The sequence below is a fragment of the Polypterus senegalus genome, chromosome 9, assembly GCF_016835505.1.
Source record: "Polypterus senegalus isolate Bchr_013 chromosome 9, ASM1683550v1, whole genome shotgun sequence".
Lineage (NCBI taxonomy): Eukaryota > Metazoa > Chordata > Cladistia > Polypteriformes > Polypteridae > Polypterus > Polypterus senegalus.
Genome location: NC_053162.1, coordinates 58,902,489 through 58,927,463, shown reverse-complemented (window position 1 = coordinate 58,927,463; position 24,975 = coordinate 58,902,489). Strand labels below are relative to the sequence as shown.

The 24,975-nt window shown below is 39.6% G+C and overlaps 1 protein-coding gene across 1 annotated transcript in view; it reads right to left on the bottom strand.

The window, feature by feature from the left end:
- Nucleotides 1-24,483, bottom strand: part of vps35 (VPS35 retromer complex component) — an 89,704-nt gene extending 65,221 nt beyond the window's left edge. Inside the window, exon 1 of the mRNA XM_039763140.1 lies at nucleotides 24,412-24,483. Within this exon, the coding sequence (XP_039619074.1) occupies nucleotides 24,412-24,414 (3 nt within the window). The 5' untranslated portion in view covers nucleotides 24,415-24,483. The remainder of the gene's footprint in view (nucleotides 1-24,411) is intronic.
- Nucleotides 24,484-24,975: the final 492 nt, after the last annotated feature.

Sequence of the window (24,975 nt, the reverse complement as noted above, 5' to 3'; positions counted from 1 at the left end):
TTCAGCTGTGGGGAATAACTCTAATGATGTAAGCATGGAGTTAAAAATGTACAAAGACCTTGCAATCTTCCCTTTAAAAAAAAAAAAAACAAAAAAACACTATCATTGTTCATCTATACTAATAAAAGGCAAAGCCCTCACTGACCCACTCCCTCACTGACTGACTGACTCACTCCCTCATCACTAATTCTCCAACTTCCCGTGTAGGTAGAAGGGTGAAATTTGGCAGGCTCATTCCTTACAGCTTACTTACAAAAGTTGGGCAGGTTTCATTTTCGAAATTCTATGTGTAAGGGTCATAACTGGAACCTATTTTTTCGTCCATATACTATAATAGACTTCTGATCGATGGCCGTGGGAGGCGTAATTTAGTGCCTGCCCATATAAATAGAAACACTGCCGCTAAATATTCACGCAGACAAAGATGAGATGGTCAGGGTGGTGTTTGGCACAAACTCAGCGAAACTGCGAGAGAAACTTTTAAGTGCCGGGTCTTAGCTAACATTAAATACAGCCGTGGACATCCCACGAGATGGCACCAGCACAGCTGGGAACCTTCGATGCATGTACACCGAGTGGCTCACGTGAACTGACGCAGTGCACAGACAAAGAGCAACAGTTCCAAAGAGTGCTGAACAAAAACCGAATTACACAATTGAGAAGGCAGCAAAAAAATATGAAGCGTGTGATACATACAAGCATATTCATAAGTGCAACTACTGCGGAAACAAAGCACACGGTGGAAAAAGTCAATGTCCCGCTAAAGCAAGACAGTGTAAAAAAAAACAAAAAAACCCCGTGCATGCAGTGTGTCACGTCTCAGATAAAGAGGAAGACGAGCCGTTTATTGATGCAGTAAAAAACAAATCAATGAATGAAACCTGTTATCTTTACAACGATTGACAAACATGGAATGTAACTTGAACACAACACATCCTACAAATACGAACCTGATTAAAAGAAATGATAATCAAATCCTTGATGACAGCAACACTCCTAAAACAATTACTGTATATTGACAATCATGTTACGTTATTTTTAAAATGTTCCCTTTTCTTTTTCATAACTTCTTTAACACACTACTTCTCCGCTGCGAAGCACAGGGGTATATATATATCTATACTAATAAAAGGCAAAGCCCTCACTGACTCATCACTAATTCTCCAACTTCCCGTGTAGGTAGAAGGCTGAAATTTGGCAGGCTCATTCCTAACAGCTTACTTACAAAAGTTGGGCAGGTTTCATTTCGAAATTCTACACGTAATGGTCATTACTGGAAGCTATTTTTTTTTTACATATACTGTAATGGAGTTGAGCTCGAAAGCCGTGGGGGGGCAGAGTTTTGTGTGACATCATCACGCCTAACACGCAATCACGCAGTACGTAGAAAACCAGGAAGAGCTCCAAAAACCGCTTAAGAAAACATACATTATATAATTAAGAAGGCAGCGAAACAATTAGAAGCGAGCGAGTGACATATAAAACCATATTCAGTGGCTCACGTAAACTGACGCGGTGCGCAGACAAAAAGCAACAGTTCCAAAGAGTGCTGAACAAAAACCGAATTACACTGCTACGCTCAAAATAGACAAACCACACGCCGTGGCGCAATAATAGAGGCTTCGTCTCTAGCGTCGGCGTCCGAGGTTTGATTCCCGAGAGGGGATGCACTAAGTATGTACACGCGCTTTGTGATTCATTTTACCCTCGCATCCCCTTGGTTTGAGACGTATGAAAAAATATGCAGTTAACGCAGAAAGACAGATCACCAATTGAAGCTTTATGAATAATGGATACTTTATTCGCCATCAATGATTGTTTTGGTAAAGCCATACTCAGTGTATTCATTAGATGAACGGTAAAAAAGTAAGAGCGAGGGGAGGGTAACTTATTGAGGCACGCAGGCAAAACCACAATAGCACGCAGGCTTGATGTACTGTAGTGCGCGTCAACTCGATCTGAATTGCGCAATCACATTTGAAAAAATATATCCTTTCAAGTTCTATTTAGTCCATATGTGTCAAACTCAAGACCCGCAGGCCACATCCAGCCTGGCGTGTAATTATATCCGGCCAGCGAGATCATTTTATATATTATTGTTATTAATGGCCCGGGGATATGAAGCGCTGGTAACACAATAAACTACAGATCCCATAATGCAGCGCTTCAGCTGCCTTGCCGAACACTTACCGCGTTAATCAAGTCTAGCTTATGATGCAAGTTATTGCGAAGCTAGCCCACACGATGCCGAAGAGAAAAGGTGATTCTGAACATAGAGCCTTTAAAAACCGATGGGAGGCTGAGTATATGTTTACTGACATTGCCAGTAAACCCGTGTGTCTCATTTGTGGAGCTAATGTGGCTGTAATTACAGAATTTAATCTAAGACGGCACTATGAGACAAAACATCAAGATAACCTGAAAGACCTGAATGCAATGCACAAGATACAGAAAGCAGAAGAGTTAAAGAAGAATCTGACACTTCAGCAGACGTTTTAACCCGTGCACAATCACAAAGTGATTTCAAGTGAAGCTGCTTTTATGGGACACAAACGCACCAGTGCAACTTGCCCCACTTTCCCTGTTGCCAAGTAATGTTAAACCAAGTCGCACTACGGTGTTCCCAAATCGCACTTTGCTGATAAACTGAGCGCACTGAGCCATGACGGCGCTTTGGTAACTTTGAAGAACAAAAAAATAATTTTGAGTTGTTTCGCAACCCATTTGCCGTCGATATGGAAACTGCACCTGTGCAGATTCAGATGGAGGTGATTGAGCTGCAGTGTAATGGCACACTGAAGGCAAAGTACGATACTGCAGGGCCCGCACAGTTTATTCACTCCATTCCGCAAAATGCTCCAGCTCCGTCTACATGCGGCTCGAACCTTGTGCATGTTTGGTAGCACATATCTGTGTGAGAAGCTCTTCTCAGTGATGAAGACTAACAAAACAGCACACAGGAGTCGCCTCACTGATGAGCACCTGCAATCCATCCTGAGAATCTCCACAACACAGAACCTCACACCAAACATAAACGAACTTGTTGCCAAAAAAAGATGCCAGGCGTCCAGCTCTAAAATGACATATGAGCAAAGACAACTGAATGATTTGATTTGTTATTGCTGAAAAGAACAAATTTTATTTATATTTCCAGGTTTTGTTATGCACCATGTTCATATTTGAATTTGTATAATTTTGACAGGATATATTTTTATGGAGAGCAAAATCTTATGGGATATTTAAAATTTAAGTTTATTTTTTATATAAAATTACATAAGAGTAAAGAAATTTGAATGTTTGTTCTTTTAACGTTTACTTTATTTCTAACTTGTATAATTTAGACAGGATATATTTTTATGGAGAGCAAAATATTATAAGTTATTTAAGGTTTGAGTTGATTTATTCCGGAATAATATTCTGTCGACTAAATAAAATTTCCTCTATTTAAAATTTAAAAAGAACTTGAACAGATACGATAGTTTATAATATCCAGGCAGACTTGCACGTAAGAGCGGGAGTCATCCGTTTTAACAAACAGCGTATTGCACGGATACGAAATAGTCTGCCCATTTAATTATTTAGGAATGGATAAATAAATTAAGATTTTGTACAAATAATGTTTTTCATTTTTCTTCCTTCATGGATTCTGGCACCCCCAGCAACAGTTGCTCGCACCCCAAAGACTGTGTGTGTGTGTATTATCTATACTAATAAAAGGCAAAGCCCTCACTCACTCACTCACTCACTCATCACTAATTCTCCAACTTCCCGTGTGGGTGGAAGGCTGAAATTTGGCAGGTTCATTCCTTACAGCTTCCTTACAAAAGTTGGGCAGGTTTTATATCGAAATTCTACGTAATGGTCATAACTGGAAGCAGTTTTCTCCATTTACTGTAATGGAGATGAGCTTCAACGCCGGGGCGGAGTTTCGTGTGACATCATCACGCCTCCCACGTAATCACGCAGTACATAGAAAACCAGGAAGACCTCAAAAAGCGCTGAAGAAAACATGCATTATATAATTGAGAAGGCAGCGAAACAATAAGAAGCGAGCAAGTGACATATACAACCATATTCATGAGTTCTGCTACTTCGGAAACAAAGCACGATGTAAACCTACACTTTAAATTAAGGTCATAGACAGGCTGCCGCTGGCGTTTGTAATTTAGTGCCTGCCCATATAAGGCCGTCCGTCAGCGGCAATCCAATAGCAAACTGCCACGGGTAAATATTCACGGGTGAAGGACTGTGCTTATGGAGAGGAAGATGAGATGGTCAGGGTGGTGTTTGACACAAACTCAGCGAAACTGCGAGAGAAAGTTTTAAGTGCCACGACTAAGGTAACATTAAATACAGCCATGGACATAGCACGAGATGGCACCAGCACAGCTGGGAACCTTCGATGCATGTACACCGAGTGGCTCACGGAACTGACGCAGTGCACAGATAAAAGCAACAGTTCCAAAGAGCTGAACAAAACCGAATTACACAATTGAAAAGGCAGCAAAAATATGAAGCGCCTCATACATACAAGCATATTCATAAATCCAACTACTGCGGAAACAAAGCACACGTTGGAAAAAGTCAATGTCCCGCTAAAGGAAGACAGTGTAAAAACCCGTGCATGCAGTGTGTCAGGTCTCAGATAAAGAAGAAGACGAGCTGTTTATTGATGCAGTAAGAAACGAATCGATGAATGAAACCTGTCATCTTTACAACGATTGACAAACACGGAATGTAACTTGAACACAACACATCCTACAAATACGAACCTGATTGAAAGAAATAATGATAATCAAATCCTTGATGACAGCAACACTCAGTAACACTCACAAAACAAATACTGTATATTGACAGTCATGTTACGCTATTTTTAAAATGTTCCCTTTTCTTTTCTAGCTTTTTAACACACTACTTCTCGCTGCGACGCTGGTATATATATATATATATATATATATATATATATAACCCGATCTACATACTCGAATAATGGATACTTTATTCGCCATCAATGATTGTTTTGGTAAAGCCATACTCAGTGTATTCATTAGATGAACGGTAAAAAGTAAGGGCAAGGGAGGATGACTTATTGAGGCATGCAGGCTGTAGCGCGTCAACTCTATCTGAATTGCGATCACATTTGAAAAATATATCTTTTCAAGTTCTATTTAGTCCATATGTGTCAAACTCAAGGGGCGGGCCACATCCGCCCGGCGTAATTATATCCGCCCGCAGATCATTTTATATACTGTATTATTGTTATTAAAGCCCGGTATATGAAGCGCTGGTAACACAATAAACTACAGATCCCATAATGCAGCGCTTCAGCTGCCTTGCCAACAGTTACCGTTAATCAAGTCTACCTTAAGATGCTGCAAGTTATTGCGAAGCTAGCTCACACGATGCTGAAGAGAAAAGTTGATTCTGAAAATAGAGCCTTTAAAACCGATGGGAGGCTGAGTATATGTTTACTGAACCCGTGTGTCTCATTTGTGGAGCTAATGTGGCTGTAATTACAGAATTTAATCTAAGACGGCACTATAAAACAAAACATCAGGGTAACCTGAAAGACCTGAATGCAATGCAGAAGATACAGAAAGCAGAAGAATTAAATAAGAATCTGACACTTCAGCGGACGTCTTACCGTGCACAATCACAAAGTGATTTCAATTGAGCTGCTTTTATGGGAGACACAACCACTTGCCCCACTTTCCCTATTACCAAGTAATGTTAAACCAAGTCGTCACTACGGTGTTCCCAAACACGCACTTTGCTGATAAACTGAGCGCACTGAGTTTGCACGGCGCTTTGGTGACTTTGAAGAACAAAAAAAGTCCGTCTACATGCGGCTCGAACCTTGTGCATGTTTGGTAGCACATATCTGTGTGAGAAGCTCTTCTCAGTGATAAAGACTAACAAAACAGCACACAGGAGTCGCCTCACTGATGAGCACCTGCAATCCATCCTGAGAATCTCCACAACACAGAACCTCACACCAAACAGAAACGAACCTGTGCCAAAAAGATGCCAGGCGTCCAGCTCTAAAATGACATATGAGCAAAGACAACTGAATGATTTGATTTGTTATTGCTGAAAGGAACACATTTTATTTATATTTCCAGGTTTTGTTATGCAGCATGTTCATATTTGAATTTGTATAATTTTGACAGGATATATTTTTATGGAGAGCAAAATCTTTTGGGATATTTAAAATCTAAGTTTTTTTTATAAAATATAAAATTACATAAGAGTAAAGAAATTTGAATGTTTGTTCTTTTAACGTTTACTTTATTTCTAACTTGTATAATTTAGACAGGATATATTTTTATGGAGAGCAAAATATTATAAGTTGTTTAAGGTTTGAGTTGATTTATTCAGGAATAATATTCCTGTCTGTTTTACCATTCCTACCAAAGATATTTCTGTCGACTAAATAAAAATTCCTTCTATTTAAAATTTAAATAGAACTTGAACAAATACGATAGTTCATAATATCCACGCAGACTTGCACGTAAGAGCGGGTGTCATCCGTTTTAACAAACAGCGTATTGCACTGATACGAAACAGCTGTGTGTGTATATATGTAGATATGTATGTATATGTATATATATGTTTATATGTGTGTGTGTGTGTGTATATATATATATATGTATTTGTGTGTATATGTGTGTGTATGTATATATATATATATATATATATATATGACAACAACACTCATCACTCACAACAGTGACAAAACAATTACATTGACAATCAGGTTACGTTATTTTCAAAATGTTTCCTTTTCTTTTCATTGCTTCTTTAACACACTACTTCTCCGCTGCGAAGCGCAGGAATTTTGCTAGTTTCAAATAAAGCCTTCTTTCCAGTAACTGTAGAATGAGCAAGAAGTGTAATATTGCCCGTGAGCATAAGCCTAATATTGTCATACAACAAATTATTACTTGCATCAATAATAGACATTCCTTTGTAGAGGATGTCCACCCCAAGATTAAAAACATCCTAAAGACTGTTTACAGTAGGCATGAACCCCTTTTATATGGATAGATTAGAAATATATAGTACATGCATTTAGTGATGTCACGATACCAGAATTTTTGTATTCAATACCACTAACAGTGAAAATTTACGATATCTGTTACCTTTCGATACCATGACAAAAACAGAAATCCCATTCAATGGCTTTTTTATTAATGTACCTCCAGTAACAACCGCTTTAAAATACTAGCATATCCATCAAGTAGTTACCCATTTATCACTTCAGTATACTAGTATTGGTATAAACATCAAAATGTACTCCAAGGCTTGAATTTGAATTGCAGAGGTGGGGTCTTATAACCTTAAGGAGATTTCAGCATAAGGTTTATAAAGAATGATATGTCAAACTACCTGATTTATCTTAGCATTCTAAATTTACTCTGACATTTTAGAACCAATAGCAGAAAATTACTGTAAAATCCAAACTAAATATAAAAATTAGATAAATCTTAACTCCATGCAGAAATTCAAGTTCTAACATTAGGTCTGTACTTTTGAATTCGTAAACTCAAAGATAATTCCACATATTTCCATTTAAACCAACTATATAAAAGCATTTTTTTTTGTTGCAACATGCTTTTAAGGTCTGGTTCGTAAGTGAACTAATCAGTTAGATTTGTAATATTTGCTATAGCAAGATTTTTTTTTTTAATCATTAGCCAGCAAAAAAAAAAATATTACTAAGAAGTAATATTTAACTGATGAGACAAATTAATTCAAATTTCAAATGTCAGAAACTTTTAAATTTTCTAAATCGTTTATTTTTTTTATTTGTTTGAAATCAAACTTGCCAATTTTGCATTAATCCTTCATTTCAGAACTCCTGTTAAAAACCCTTTGTTTTGACGTTTAAGTTTCTCGTTTAAGTGATCATATTTTATGTCCGTGTACAAATCCAGAATTGGAAAAAATCACTTGGGCTGTTATTACCTGTACTCAATACATTTGCAGTGGTGAAACAGCATTACATTCTTCATTATACCATTCAAATATATGACGTGTGCTTTCACTTACAAGTTGTACTAATGAATGGCAGTCTGCTTTCAAAAGCAAAAAGAATGACAAATTTGGTGTTTGCAGATTTGTATTTAGCAATCAAATATGTGGTTTTGATTGTTCTGCTTTGATTATGCCTCTGTTAACATAGTACATGTTGTATTAATAGGGAGATGTGCTCTGTCCTTTCCTTTTTTCCGTGTTTATAAATAATGTATGACTCCTGCCCTCACATGCTGAAATTTTCACTCGTGAACACAAAAGCATTTTTGTTTTTTTATTTTTTTCTCCACACAACAAGTTTGATGCTGACCTGTATTATTACCACAAAGAGACAGTTTTAGATGTAGTTCTCAGTTTTTCTTGTGCATTATTTATTGTGCCTTCTGGAGTAACTTGTCTACTTGCAGTCATACATGAGTGCAATTGCAAATTTCTCAGTTCTACCGATACTGTAATAAAGCTGGTACATTAGGTTTTTCAACCCTTACTATTGAAGCATTGTTTTTTGAGGCATCCCTACAAGAACTACATTAACACTAGAACCATTAAATACTTCTTTAGCAGGAATTCAAAGGCTTTTATTGATTAGATTTTTACTAACAAAATGCAAATTAACAACCTGAGAATATTCTCTGTTGTGGGGGAAAGCGTGGTAGGTGCAAAGGTTCGTTTCTGTTTTACATTTTAACTAATAAGGAAGGCCAGTGGAAGAAGTTGTCTAAGGCATATACTTAAGAGAAGATGTGAGGCAGTGGAAGTTCAATAATGTTGCAATTGTTGCAACTCACGCCAAAGCCATAGGTGTGCTGTAATCAGTCTGGGTATAGGAACAGAATCAAAACTTGAGACAAAAATCTTGCTTGGATCATTGACTGACCACTACCACCTGCCATGTCACCACATGTATTGTCTCGTATGTTTCTATATTTGCAAAAGCACATCATGTCTAGCGTTAGAGTCCCTCAGGCTGCTTAAAACACCTTAGCCAGTGTTTTTGGAATAAGCATCCCATTACTTAGCTAAATGAGTTTGAGAAGTGTGAAATACTCTCTGAACAGTTCTGCAGAAGATGTACTGTACATCAAGATCCCACAAGGAAAGCAATTCAATGCAGCAGTACAATTGATAGGTTTGGTATTCCATCACTTCCCCCAAAAGAATATGGCACAGATTACATCTGAAAGGCATACCACTTAATTCAACTTCAGACTATAACTAATCATTTTCTGTACAACTGTGGTCTTCTGGAGGGGAATGTATGTCAGGTCAGGAAGCATGCACTGGTACCGCTGCCACACCCATCACATGACGAAACAGCTCAGGATCTTGGTGAGAAGCCCCCAGGCAGACATGCAGTCCAGTCCAACACTCTAGAAATGACCCTCTATCTACCGCAGCCAAGTGTTATGTGGGCATCCCCTTGACCTGGCCCAGGCACTCAGGGTCCTCAAAAATAAGGGTCATGCAAACCAGATCATCCTCAAGGAATAGTACCACATGGCCGTAGTGCCGTAACTGATGCTTCCTCACAGTGCAGGTAATATGCCTCATTCAACACTCCAGGAGCAACTGCTCATTCGACACAAAGTCAAGCCAGCAGTATCCAAGGATTCTCCGAAGAGACACAGTACAGAAGGAGTCCAGTCTTTGTCTCAAGTCACTGGATAGCATACATGTCTCACAACCATAACACAAAACAGGAAGCACCAGGGGCCTTATGCATAACACCATGCGAAGAATTTGCACTATAACATGACGTAAGCACAAAAGCCGAAATGTGCTTACGCACAGAAAAATCCAGATGCAGGAATCTGTGTGTTCACCAACTTCCGCGTTCTTCCGCTACATAAATCCCGGTCAGCGTGAAAAGTAACGTGCGTGCACGCGCCTGCTGTCCCGCCCCAACTCCTCCCAGAATTAAACCTCTTTGAATATGCAAATCAATATAAATAGCCCTTAAGCTCAGCCTTCTGTGAAAAGACAACGGGAAAGGAACAGGGGAAAATATAAGAATTTCAGCGAATACCAAGTGGAGGCAAAGGAAAAACATACTATTTGAAGATTTAAAAAGTGGAATAAACAACAAAAGGAAGTTGATCGAGTGACATAGCGTGTCGGAGAAACTCGAAAGCTCAAGTTCACAAAGTCGCACAGTACCAAAATAAAAAAAAGAAGTGGTCAGATATCAAAGTAGCCATGAAAAGGGAGTCGCAGCCCACCATCTGAGCTTATTAGGGTACAGACAAAAAAAAAAATAGGCACACAGTGGGCTGAGATTGAAAGCATGAAATGTCAACTTCAATCTCGAAATTTCCTCTTTAATCACGTAGTTTATTTTGTCATTAAAGTAGAACATCATAAACTTCATCTTAAAAATCAATTTACTAGTTTCTCAAATCCCATCGTAACTAAAGTAGCAAGTTAAATGCTTTGTTTTGTATTTGATCTTCAATGTGCTCTGTGTGTGAATCACTACGTGCTTCACACGTTCTTTTTTTCTCTGACAGGACACAGAATCCATTACATTCGTGATATTACAGCTCTCTGAATATTTAAAATACTGAGATGTATATGTGATATCACTTTCATGATGATTGGAATGCAATTCCTGTCCTTACTTTTCTTTCTCCAAATACCCAATCCCAATCAGCTCTGTAATAGACGTTAAACCATCTGTAACCTTACAACGACGATTCTTCAAAACTTTTAAGGAACATTTAAATATTTTCATAGTACGTGTTTAATTATTCTATCCGTCTATGCTTCCAGTGCGCGCCAGCTTCAGTAAATATACAGCTCAAGGCAGGAACAATACGTGAACTTGCTAGTGCTGCGGCACCGTGTCCTCACATGTTTAATTATTAACAATACAAATTATTTAAATGAAATTAGTTTTATCTGTATAATATAATCAACATATTTTGCTGCATTTCATGTTAAAAATGATATCGTTATCATATGTAAATATGCACTTTATAAAGTGGCTCAGGTTGTGCAATATTATAACTGTAGTGTACAGACAGTTCTACAAGGAGCACCTGATGGACTGATTGAGTGCGTTTATAGTTCTTGGGATGAAACTGTTTCTGAACTGCGAGGTCCGTACAGGAAAGGCTTTGAAACGTTTTTCCGTGGCTGAGGCAGCGTGTGCTTAATGCTGTATACAGATAATTCTCTTTCCGATCAGCTGCTGCTGCGATTTCCCACTCAGATACAGTGTGTGGACGCTGGCCCGGACACAGACAGACGGACAACATAGTTCCACCCAACACACTGTTTAGTTACAACTATATACAAATTATTTTCGTGCACTCACAACCCCAGTGCCTCCAGCAACGATTCCCCAATGTCCAGGCCACACAGTCCTGTGCCTCTCTTTCTCCTGGCCGCCTCCAGTCCTCACTCCAGCTCCGTCCTCTTCCATCCGACTTCTGCCAATGACTGGAGGGAGGCGCCCCTTTTATAGGAACCTGGATGGGCTCCAGCTGCTTCCCGGCAATCAGTCCTAGCCACACCCCAGTGTGGCGGAAGTGCCGGCTGCGCACCCGAAGCCGTCCGGGTGTCCCCTGTCGTCTTCCCCCCAGCACTTCCTGGTGTGGCGGAAGTGCTGGGCTCCAGGGTTCCTCAGGCACCTGGGCGCCGCCTGGCGGTGGCCACGGGACCCTACAGGGTTGGGCTTCCAAGCCCTCTACCCATGGCCCCCAACATAACCAGGACGGACGCCCCCTCGCGGTCTGGAGGAGACACAAGCCCTCCTTTGGTCCTCCTGGGCATCTCGGCCGGGGACCACACGGGATATTCCAGCATCGGGGCGCCGCCTGGCTGTGGCCACGGGTCCCTACAGGGCTGGGCTTCCAAGTCCTGTACCCGAGGCCCCCAACCTAACCAGGACGGACGCCCCCTCGCGGTCTGGAGGAGGCACAAGCCCCGGGGACCACAAGTGATAAATACTCCGAGTGATGCATTGAGAGTAATATGGAAAAAGAGGATCCGCTGTGGCAACCCTTAAAGGGAGCAGCTGAAAGAAAAAAATAAAAGAAGGTGCAGCGAGAGCAACAACGCTAAATCAGTTATGGTATTTGGAATACTATGGCTATTCCCTGGACTATTGTTACAGGTTAAATTACAATCAGATGCATTACACTAATAAACAATATGCGGTTAGTTTCAGTGTATTTATAAAGCCACATCAGGAATGTGGTTCTAAGAAATGAAGGGAAACCACACAGGAACAGTAGTACTGCTTTGACGCTGGGTGCCGCCAGTCTGCAAAACAGAGTGCAGAGCTTGTATACGACAGGGTATGAGGTACCGTGGAAATGTGCATGGCTTTACACCAAATTTAGGTTTTATACATCGCGATTTGATCATGGAAACGTTCTTACGCAACATTTCTGTGCGTACGCACCATTTTTACATGAGGCCCCAGGACTCTAAAGACTTGGGCCTTCTTCCTTTTAGATAGATATCGGGAGCGCCACACATCCCTTTCCAGCGACCTCATGACCCTCCCATGCTCTCCCAATCTACTAACTTCACAGGAAGAGTCGCCAAAGACATGAATGTCACTGCCGAGGTAAGTAAACCTCTTGACAAGGTCGACACTCTCTCCAAAGACAGACAAACTGCTGATGGCTGTGCCTAAGAGGTCATCAAGGGTCTGTATCTAGGATACTCGCAAGCCCAGACACTCCGATTACTAACTTGTTCTCTTGACAGCCCAGTTCAGAGCCTCCAATGAAAAAGCAAAGATTACAGCATCGTCAGCAAAGTTAAGATCAATGAATCTTTCTTCTCCAACAGATGCCCCACAGCACCTGGACCCGATGACCATACCCAAAACCTATTCCATGCAAGCACTGAACACACCCCTGACGAACCCCAGAATCAACTGGGGAAAAAAACAGGTTCCGCCTCCACTCTCCACAGCACTCACAGTACCAGTGTACAGGCCGGCCATGATATCCAGCAACCTTAAGGAGATCCCACGAAGTCTCAGGATGTCCAACAGGACAGCTTAATCAGCGGAGTCAAACGCTTTATGAAAACTGACAAACGCTGCAAGGAAACTCTTCTGATGATATTCACATTTGCACCAAAAGTTTTGAGAATGACACAAATATTAATTTTCATAAAGTTTGCTGCTTCAGCGTTTTTAGATCTTTTTGTCAGATTTTTCCTAGATATACTTAAGTACAATTACAAGCAAATGTTTTTATTGGCAATTACATTAGGTTTGGCAAAGAGCCAATATTTGAAGTGTTGGCCCTTCCTTTTCAATACCTCTGCAATAAACAATGGTACCAAAATATCTTCAAATAGAAACTTCTCTCAACCATCCAAGAAAAGTTTGGCGACAAACAATGCCTTTTCCAACATGATGGAGCACCGTGCCATAAGGCAAAAGTGATAACTAAGGGGCTCAGAGAACAAAATATTGAAATTTTGGGTCCATGGCCAGGAAACTCTCCAGACCTTAATCCCATTGAGAACTTGTGGTCAATCCTCAATAGTGGACAAACAAAAACCCACAAATTCTGACAAACTACAAGCATTGATTATGCAAGAACGGGCTGCCATCAGGCAAGTGTCTACTGGACTGAAAATTAATTTTTGATGATGGCAGAGAAGTCCAACCATCCATCCATTTTCCAACCCACTGAATCCAAACACAGGGTCACGGGGGTCTGCTGGAGCCAATCCCAGCCAACACAGGGCACAAGGCAGGATCCAATCCCGGACAGGGTGCCAACCCACCTTAGGACACACACAAACACACACCAAGCACACACTAGGGCCAATTTAGAATCCACCTAACCTGCATGTCTTTGGACTGTGGGAGGAAACCCACGCAGACACGGGGAGGACCCGGGAAGCGAACCTAACTGTGAGGCAGCAGCGCTACCACTGCGCCACCGTGCCGCCCAGCAGCGAAGTCTCTCCCTAAAATTTAACATAAGGGGGAGGATTTCAGACTACGTGGTTCAGAATGAAATTGCGTTTTGGAGGGTTTGGAAAGCAACAGTTTAAAAAGCACTTTAATTAAAATATTTTATGCAGACTATGTATGTATAATGGAAAGGCTAGGGATAAAACCCCAAGACTACAGATTCATGGTGCAACTGTGCCCAACATGGCACCTTCAAAACACACAAAAAAAAAAAAAAAAAATCATAATAGTAAATGCCACTGAAACCATAAAGTATAAAAAGGATGGAATAATAACAGCAAATAATTCATAAAAGATTATTACTACAGAGTGTGGACAGCAAGAATAAAAATGTATTTCATTCAAATTAAATAGTAGGAAAAGAGTTTCTTCCTTTAATTGTCATATAATGACAACATAATTCTGTTGTGTATGCTGAAGGGATAACTGGATGTACTGACTCAAAACACAAAGGACCACTACTGAGGAGAGACCATAAATACACAAGTTGTTTAACAAAATCAATTTATAACAGAAAATTAAAAAATTAAATAAATTTGACTAAAACCTAAATGTCAGGAATGGCTAGGGCTCTATACCGTACTCCTTCCTTTAACTGTCCACAATGTTTTAGGAACAGAAGCACAACTTAACAAGTGATATACAAATGTGTAAGAACTACATCAGGAAAGCGGATTTAGGATTTCCATTATAAATAAAATAGTTATGTATTTAATATATGCCTCAGAGTGGTGACATGTTGCAAGTTGGCTGGACAGGCAACTAGGAAATTCGCTGTACTCTGTCCGTGTGACAATACAAAGCTACTAATGCACAGTAGTATTTGAAAAGGTTAGGTGAACATCCATCCATGCATCCATTATCCAGCCTGCTATATCCTTACTACAGGGTCATGGGGGTCTGCTGGAGCCAATCCCAGCCAACACAGGGCGCAAGACAGGAAACAAACCCCTGGCAGGGCACACACACACTATGGACAATTTAGAATCGCCATTGCCCCTAACCTGCATGTCTTTGGACTGTGAATGGAGATTGAAAAACCACAGTGCAGTCCATAAGCATTTCAGACTGTGACAAAATCGTCATTAGTACTGCAATTCAAATACCACTTCCACATTTTATATTTAAACATGCTAGTCTAAACCAAAATCTAACATTCTTTGTTTAATTTCAATGCCAGCATACTTGGATAATGAGCCACATTAATAACAGAGGTTCCAGTGCATAGAAAATGTAGTGGCCAGCCACTGCTGCAAATTTTTCTAATAGTCTGTCTGGCTGCAGATATCCATTGTGGTAATGGAAGTGATGTTTCATTGTTTGAGGAAATCAAGCCACATCCACTGTCAGGCCAGAAGTCCACTGTGGTGGCTGCGTATCTTACATCAGAGAAGCCAAATGAAGCAATAAATGCACCCAACCATATTTTATTTTAATTAGTGTTGAATAAACCTAGAATTTGATGAGACACTGGGTATATTTGGTTTTCTTTTTAAATAACTAATAAATTTTTTTTGATAACCCATTTGCGAGTTACAATGAGGATAACTTGTAGGAATATGTGTGTTTAAGTGATACAAAAGAATGTCTCAGACACTATGTATTATATTCATAACACATTAAATGGGTAATGTGCGCCAAGAATTAATATGTGGCATAGATGTAATCGCCATGAATGAGAGAAAAACAATAGACAGTAACTTAAACATTTCTACTCTTTTACCTTTTGGCATTGACAGTTTTGAACAAGTAAAAATATGGTTAAACAGACCTCATATATAGACACAAACAGCCTAATTACACCAAAAAAAAAACACAAATTCCTCCACTAACAAATCCAAAAAATTTAGACATGAGTGTCAGTAGGCTTTGTGCCCAGGCAACCAAGTTACTTGAGCTAAAACGTTTCAGTAATTATTTACCACTCTGATGCTAATCTTTCTGATCATAAAATAGGTCATTATGATAGCAACTGACAAGAAGAATTAATAATTAAATTGCAGAATTACGGTATTTCAGGGTTCCTCTAGAATGCCGTTTTCTCTTGCACGATTTTGCTCAAAAACTAATCAGCACATTGTCATCTCATAACAGGCTTAAGATCGGAGTTTGGTATTTTTCCACCCAGCATTTTAGCTCTAGACCATCCTCAAGAAATTACGATATACACACACACGCACACCCCCCAACATCAAAATATATTTTTGGTATCAGGGAACCCTAAAACGTTGAGATCCGTCGAAAACCGGAGGTGGAAATTTCTGACGAATCTAAAGCTTTCATTCCTCCGACATAGAAGAGAGGTTATGGTGTGGGAGGGCACAAAGCAAAAAAATATTCTAACACTACAACTCCACATTCTTTTTCACAGACACTGAAAGACATAAGCAACTAAAAATACAAATAGGCAGCTTAATTACACAAATGGAAATGCCTTGCACTCCTTCATTAACAAAGTGTTAAATATTTTAATGCAACTACATTAACTTAAAAAATAAAAGGTTCACTAGCACAGTGAGTTGGTTAGTTGCCTTACATTTAACATAACACAAAAGAACAAAAACAATTTTATACACCAACGATTTGAAATGGATAAGAATAAGTGACATCACCACAAGAGTCTTGTAGCATAACAGTGGATATGGCATGGTTGAAATGCCACTTTTGTCACTGAAGTGTACTTTTTGCGTGGCAGTGGATTTCTGCAGCCAGACCCTTCTGAAATTTTCTGACACCACTGCTGCTACAAATGTATATCAATACAGTGGAACCTCAGGTCACGAACGTCTCAAAACATGTACAAATCGGGTTACGACCAAAAAGTTGGCCGAACTTTTGCATCTGTTCATGACCACACACTCAGGTGATGAACAAACCAGTTTCCCTTCCAGTTTGTACGCGCTGATGATTTCTGCATGTGTTCAGTCTCTCCCTGTGCATTCATGGTGTACTCTTTGTGCTCTATTTCGTTTCCCTTCTGGTTTGTATGCGCCAGTTACTTACGCACATATTCAGTCTCTCCCTGTACAGTACATTGTTCTCGGTCAGACGTGCATCGCGCAGAGGGACTTTACTTCAAAACTAATCTCCTCTCCACTCAGCTTCCTGCTCACTTCCTTCATGCCAGAACTCGACTCATGCAAGTTTAGTTTTCTTGGTTGTTTATGGTTAGTTTTTGTATAAATTACGGATTTTTCAAAAGTGTTTACAGCGAGCCGTTCGTAAAGCTGTAGCGTGAACTCTTACAATGTTAATTTTCTCTGTTCAAGGTTTCTTCAGTGTTATGCAATGTTTTTACATTTAGTTTATTATTACACTGTGCATTCTATGGTATAATTAACTATTTTTGTGCTTACAAATCTTTAATAAAAATGTATATACGTACGGTCCAGAACGGATTAATTGTATTTACATACAATCCTTTGGGGGAAATTACTTCGGATCACAACCAAATCGGGTTGCGACCAGAGTTTTGGTACGAATTACGGTCGTGACTCGAGGTTCCACTGTAACTAGCTCTGCTACCCATATAAAACAGGTTGAAATCCAAGTAATAAATAAAGATTAACGTAATCATTTGTAGTGCACTATTGGAATGAATTTTGTAATACATGAAGTAATAACATGCACTGCTACAAATGTTTGTGATATGCACTGCTTTTGTCATTCCAACAGAAGCTGTACTGCATTTATTAGCACTGCTTTTTTATGAATTGATTTCCTAATTCCATCCGGATGGCATATCTCCAATATATGCTACTTGGTATGGGAGTCATAAAAGCAGTGATAATGCTTGAGATGCAGTACCTGGAATGACAAAGGCAATGGTTGTTACTACAAAATGTTTGAGAGGCACCATCTCAAGGAATGGCAAAGACATAGCAACCGGATGGGCTCTCCAGACACCTGCCATTTCATTAAAGAGGGAAAAAGCCCAAAACCATTTCTCACGCTGCACTTAGTCCTTTTCAAAAGTCATGCTATAAAAATACTGCATTCAGAAAAGTTTACTTTACTGTATATTTAATTCATTTGTTAGAATTTTTGTATAACCGTACTTTTAAGGCAATGCTCACTGCCTACTTTGAGCATTTTAGCCGCTCATGTAAAATCAATTTAATACTATATGTTATTTAAAAATACATCTCATCTATAGGATTATATAGCTGTCATTTCCTTGTGATTCTGCTGCACCAATAAATCAGTCAAGCTAACTTTTCATATTGTATATGTATGATCTGGTGTTCGGAGACACGAACATGGAATTCAAAGGATGTTCTTCTTAGCAGGCTTTCTTTATTGCATGCACGCGGTTTCTGTCCGACTACCAAACCCCCAGTTTGTATTCTTCCTTTTACTTTCTCCACATATCCAATCAACACACGATAAACACCTTTGTGAAATTAAAACTAGTTATAAACTTAGACCACGGAGTGTTCAGAACTTCGTAAAAAATCTTCGTTATACATGCTTAATTATGCCATCAATTCAGGATTGCGCCCATCCCAGCAAGCATCGCGTGCGAGGCAGAAGCAAATCCTGAATGAGGCGCCAGCACATCGCAGGGTGAATACGAGCAACACAAACTAGCAGGGTCAATATAGCAGAACAAAACTCCACATCCTACATAACTTTGAAAGGAAACTGAAGCACGCCAAGTAAACCCACCAGAAAAACATGCAAATTCAAGGCAGGGAACACCCAAGACCCCCTTGTTGTGAGGCAGCAGTGCAACCTCCACACCACTGTGCCCCCAGATGATTAATACATGCTTTAATGAATTTCATCATGAAAATTATATCAAGTATTCATCTGAGCATTCTATATGTTCAGGGAGCAGGAATATCACGGAGTTAATGTATTCTGTTGGCTGCCTGTGCCTCCTCTTAATTCAAGAGGAAGTCAGTTTAAGAAGTGTGTAGTGATTAACATGGCACAGGGAACACTTAACACAAAGCATTTAATGTGCTACATAACTTATGGGGTTTGAGAAAATCTAGGAAATTAAAAATTCATTGTAAGATGAAGTGTATTTTACGATGTTCTACTTTAATGACAAATTACGAGAATAAAGTCAACATGTCGACTTTATTCTTGTCATAAACGTTGAGATTATTCAGACAACAAACATGGCTCCTTTTTTCAGCAAAAGTTCTTCTGTGTCATCATGTTCAAGTTTATCGTCTGCTACAGCTTCAGTTTCAGAATGTTCTCTGTCCATTTTCACCGCTCAATACCTCCACTAACACATGAACTCTGTTGCATGCGTGTTTAGCAGTGCAACAGTGAAAAGGGTCCCCCCTTAAACAGTTTCCCGCTGTGCCATGATCCGAGCATTGTTTGGGCTATTTAAGCCAGTGTTGTGGTATAAGAAAAATCCCTATCATAAAAATAAAAAACGTGCTTTGATATGAACCGGTATACCGCCCAGCACTAAAATTATATACTAATTATATATATATATATATATATATATATATATATATATATATATATATATATATTTCCTCATTCAACGTGTTTTCTTTATTTTCATGACCATTTACAGCACTCCATCACTGTCCTTCTTGGTCAAATAGCCCTTACACAGCCTGGAGGTGTGTTTGGGGTCATTGTCCTGTTGAAAAATAAATGATCGTCCAACTAACCTGACTTCTGCACAACACAACTGCTGGTCCCAACCCCATTGATAAAGCAAGAAATTCCACTAAATAACCCTGATAAGGCACACCTGTGAAGTGAAAACCATTTCAGGTGAGAGAATGCCAAGAGTGTGCAAAGCAGTAATCAGAGCAAAGGGTGGCTGTTTTGAAGAAACTAGAATATAAAACATGTTTTCAGTTATTTCACCTTTTTTTGTTAAGTACATAACTCCACATGTGTTCATTCATAGTTTTGATGCCTTCAGTCATGAAAATAAAGAAAACACATTGAATGAGGAGGTGTGTTCAAACTTTTGGCCTGTACTGCATATGAATTACAGCAATCTAAACATTGTCACCTTCTATATACTCCCCCTCCCGATATCTACACCGCTCCATACATGTCTTCCATTGATTGGAACGGTGCTGGAAGTCTTCTTGCTTGAGGCTCTTCAACAGGCTTGCTGTTTTTGTCTTAACTTCATCCACTGAAGAAAAATTTGTTCCCTTCAGGTCATTTTTGATTTTCAGGAACAAGTAAAAATCACAGGGAGCTAAATTAGGCGAACAGGAATGTTTTTGTCAGTCAAAAACTGCTTTACAGAAAAAGAGAAGATTTGATGTTGATTTGCTGTTTGATTTTTTTTTCACCCGACATTATCGTGGCAACTCGTGTAACGATTGTTGTGCAAATACTGACTGGGCTATTCACAGGATATATGTAATCGGTTGGTGGTTTAAGAGGGCGTGTAGGAGGGAATATAGTTCTATGATTCACGTCACTCCGACCTCCAGACGGTTTTCCAGGAAAGCCCGAAGCCCAGGCCGTTCATTTTGTGTCTCATCTCGTATTAGATGTCAACTACACATTTTTCTTACACAGTCAAGAAACCCTAACAAGTTCCATTATTACATCATCCACCACGCTGACCAACTAAAGCCCTACTTGGACAGGATTAGTTTTACACCAGGAGGTTGGGTAATGAAATTACTAACAGTGGACTCCTATAAATTTTAGTCAAGTCTAAGTCAATGGTGTCAGGAACTTTTCCAGACTGCACATTCCCATCTCAGCAAAGATTACAGAGCCTTTTACCTTTTATTGAAAGTCTATCAAAACTAGTCTGGCTAACCCAGTCCAGTGTGAATCTATGTGCCAGTAAAATTCTGTCATTTAAGCAATTCAGACTGGACTAAAATTACAGAGCTCCTCCGGTAATAACTACTTACCCGGTGTCTGAAGCTGAACAAACAAACTGCAGGTACGCCTTGTTGTGCATATGAATAATGATTATCCACTTGGAAGTCCAAGGTTGTGATGATCTGCAAACTTAATGTCAAAAAGGAGCACAAGGGAGAGGTTTTGCCTCCCTTGGAGGTACGAATGGACATATTGTTATAAATAAGGGTTGCTAATGTGGTCCAAACTGACAGTAATCATATTGGGCAAATGCTGGTACAGATAACCAGTGCACATCAACCCACTTCAAGCAAAGACTTCACCCCACCTTCTGGTGTAAAATTAAACTTGTCAGAATAGAGTTTAAGGTGAAGGACATTTTACTGTTGGACAGCACTACTGCCTTGCAGTATGGAGAGCAGAGTTTACATCCCTGGTCCTCCTTGCATGCTCTCCTGGCGTTTGTGTGAGTTTCTTCCGGGTGCTCCAGACTCCTCTCATCGTCCAAAGTCATGCAGTGTTGGGTCAATTTCTTGTTCTTAGTTCACCTTTTGTTCCTGCCTTGCACGGAGTGGTGGCTCTGAGGCTAGGGATCCACACTGGTAATCGGAAGGTTGCCAGTTTGAATCCCGTAAATGCCAATAGGGACTCTGCTCTGCTGGGCCCCTGAGCAAGGCCCTTAACCTGCAATTGCTGAGCACTTGGGGTAGTGAGAAAAGCACTATATAAATGCAAAGTATTATTATTATTATATTATTATTATTATTGCACCCTATGCTAGCTAAGAAGGGATCTAGCAACCCCAGGCATGGATTAAGCAGGATAGGAAATGACATTACATTTTATTGTCTACTAGTAAGATACCCGCACTTCGCAGCGGAGAAGTGTGTTAAAGAAGTTATGAAAAAGAAAAGGAAAAATGTTAAAAATAACGTAACATTTGTTTTCTATTCGTTTGCATAAGCACAATCCTTCACCAGCAATTATTTAATGTTACCTCAGACCCGGCACTTAAGTTTCTGTCGCACTTTTGCTGTCCGTTACAGCAATTCTAACTCCGTTACAAAGTGATCCAAAGTCTCGTTTATACCTATATAACTTGTATCTCGCGACTATCGTATTCGTTGTAGGCTTGACAAACACCAGCGTGTCTATAAACTCAATTTATAATTACAGTTTACACCGTGCTTTGTTTCCGCAGTAGCTGCACTTATGAATATGCTTGTATGCGTCACTCGCTTCATATTCTTTTGCTGCCTTCTCAATTGTGTAATGCGTTTTTTGTTCAGCGCTCTTTGGAAATCTTCCTTGTCCTCTACGTACTGCGTTCACAGTCAGTTCACATGAGCCGCTCTCTTGTGTGATCTTGCGATGTCCACAGCTTTATTTAATGTTAGCGAAGACCCGGCACTTAAAAGTTTCTCTTGCACTTTCGCCGAGTTTGTGCCAAACACTAGACCATCTCATCTTCGTTTGCATAAGCACAGTCCTTCACCTGCGAATATTTACCTTATATGGGCAGGCACTCACTGCGGTGGGTTGGCACCCTGCCCAGGATTGGTTCCTGCCTTGTGCCCTGTGTTGGCTGGGATTGGCTCCAGCAGACCCCCCCGTGATCCTGTGTTCGGATTCAGCAGGTTGGAAAATGGATGGATGGGCAGGCACTCAATTACATGGGAGGTGTGATGATGCGGGACGCAACTCCGCCTCACACGATGACCAAGCTGCAGGCTATGGCCGTATATATGGTCGAAAGTAGGTTCCAGTTATGACCGTTACGCGTAGAATTTCGAAATGAAACCTGCCTAACTTTTGTAAGTAAGCTGTAAGGAATGAGCCTGCCAAAAATTTCAGCCTACCACCTACACTGGAAGTTGGAGAATTAGTGATGAGTGAGTGAGGGCTTTGCCTTTAATTAGTATAGATTACGACACTTTTGAAAGAAAGAAAGAAAAAAATAACTTGTAAAATGTTTGTCTTAAACTTTCATGCCAGGCACCAGACAAGCAAGTTTAATAAAAAAAAAAATGAAAAAGAATAAATAACCTTAGTTAATATATATAGTGAACTTCCATAATGGAACTTTTACATTCCCCTTTTATAAACAATCACCACTTATATTGAACATAAAGTTGCAATCATTTGGAACATCATAAATGACAAACTTGCAGCAAACATTTTACACAGAAGAATGAATCAGAACTTTAAGAAAAACCATTTGACGCAATAAGCCATACAAAGCACTGACCAGACTAAACTAAACTTCAAACAAGGCAGACATAACTCATTTAAAAGAACGTCATGCAAATCATTAGTCCATTTCAGTTATTTTAAATATCACAGTTGGCCTAACAGAAGAGGAAGTAATAAGCACATTTCTTTGCTTTTTTTTTGCCTCATTCTTGTAAACTCAAACTTCCTGCCTTCGCCTGTCGCAGGGATGAAAACTCTGGAACCTTAAATTGAATATGTAAGAGGCCAAAGGTTAGATTTAGCAGGTTACAATTTGTGAATTACAAAATGGCCATGATTTGTGATTTATTGTATACGGTTCTTGTGTCAGAACCAGTTCAACAGGGATGCTTGTAAACCAAAAAATCTAACGAACAATATGGCTTTACATATTCAATCACAACTGATCCAACTTAAAATGATACACAAATACATTTTTTTTAATAGTTTTACTTGCAGTACTATTAACTAAAATTCAAAACGGTTTTTAACAATACTTTCAACACAACAAATGCTACCACCGTGGTGCACTAAAGCTATCGTAAGTATTTCATCTCCTCACCAGCCCTTGTCTGCTTAATAACAATAACTGTAATAAAAGTTAACTCATATAAAATTTACGGCTAAAAGTCTGGGGCATAAAAAAATGACTGAGATTTGCTTTCGCATACCCTAAACAGGACTGACTGTGCAAATTAATATAATTAAAGAAATGGCAACAATCAACACAAATGCAGCTGTAGCTGGATAAGCAAATGGGAAACGTCCTAAGGTCAGTGTTTAACTCAGCATCCCACCTACACTTTAGATGAGCAAGTAGATGACACAGGCAAGTCAAATTTTATTATATACACAAGCTTGCATGCAAAACATTTTAGGTAGGTAAATGCATAAAAGTAACCGCTTTCATTAAAAGCCAAATCATCGTACGTTTAGGAAATACAGAATGCTTGAATGGTAAAAGATAACAAAAATAAGCCCGTCTTCAAATTAAGCTGTCAAAATACATCGGCTTGGATGAAGCAAACACTGCAGCGTAAACTACTTTTTGACATTCTAAAATAAATATATATTTTAAGTTTAAACATCACGGATAATGTATCTTAATACACCAGATTTATTTAAAACACATACATACATACATATACATACACACACTATAACTGAAAACAGCGAGCCCCGGTCGGTTAATAGGCAAGCAGGCCGGTGGAGACTAGGCCCCTACACCGCCCTCCCGCGCACCTACAAAACAGCCACATTTTCGTCTCTGCAACCGAACACTGACACTCGCGTTGCAAACGCAAATCAAATGACAGATACCACAACTCTCTCATAAAAATGAGGACCGCAAATCAAACTGTTACACTCACCATGATTTCTCGACTCCTGCTTTTTAGTAAGTCAACCTTTCCAAGTTCTGTGGATCATGTGATTTAAAACGAGCTCTGTAACCCCCGCCTTCTTCCCATCAAGTCCCTCTACTATTGGCTACCTGAACACGTCCTGAGAAATTCTATTGGCCAGACAAGAAATCAATGAAGTGGATGGCCAGCCAATGGCCGAATTAATAAATGGCAAATTAACAGAGTTCAACAGTATCGAGCGTCACCCAGTGTAATCGGGGAAGTTATCGGTATCGGCCTGTAGTTTACCATTGTGAGAATAATTTACAATCAGTTTAGCAACCCCGAACCCCACGCAGATCAGCTCCAACGATTGGTAATATCCTAAGGAACACAGAAAAATCTTCACTGATGCTCAGCTCATCCAATCATTGGCACATCACTGCACCTAACGCTTCTTTTACTGTAATTATTAAAGATTTACTATGGCCAATCTACTAATATGTAGCTATGTCACATATGTATCATATTATTTGTTACTGCCTGCGAAAGCAATGCATGTTTAGCCGTGACTCAAATTGTAAAGCGAGC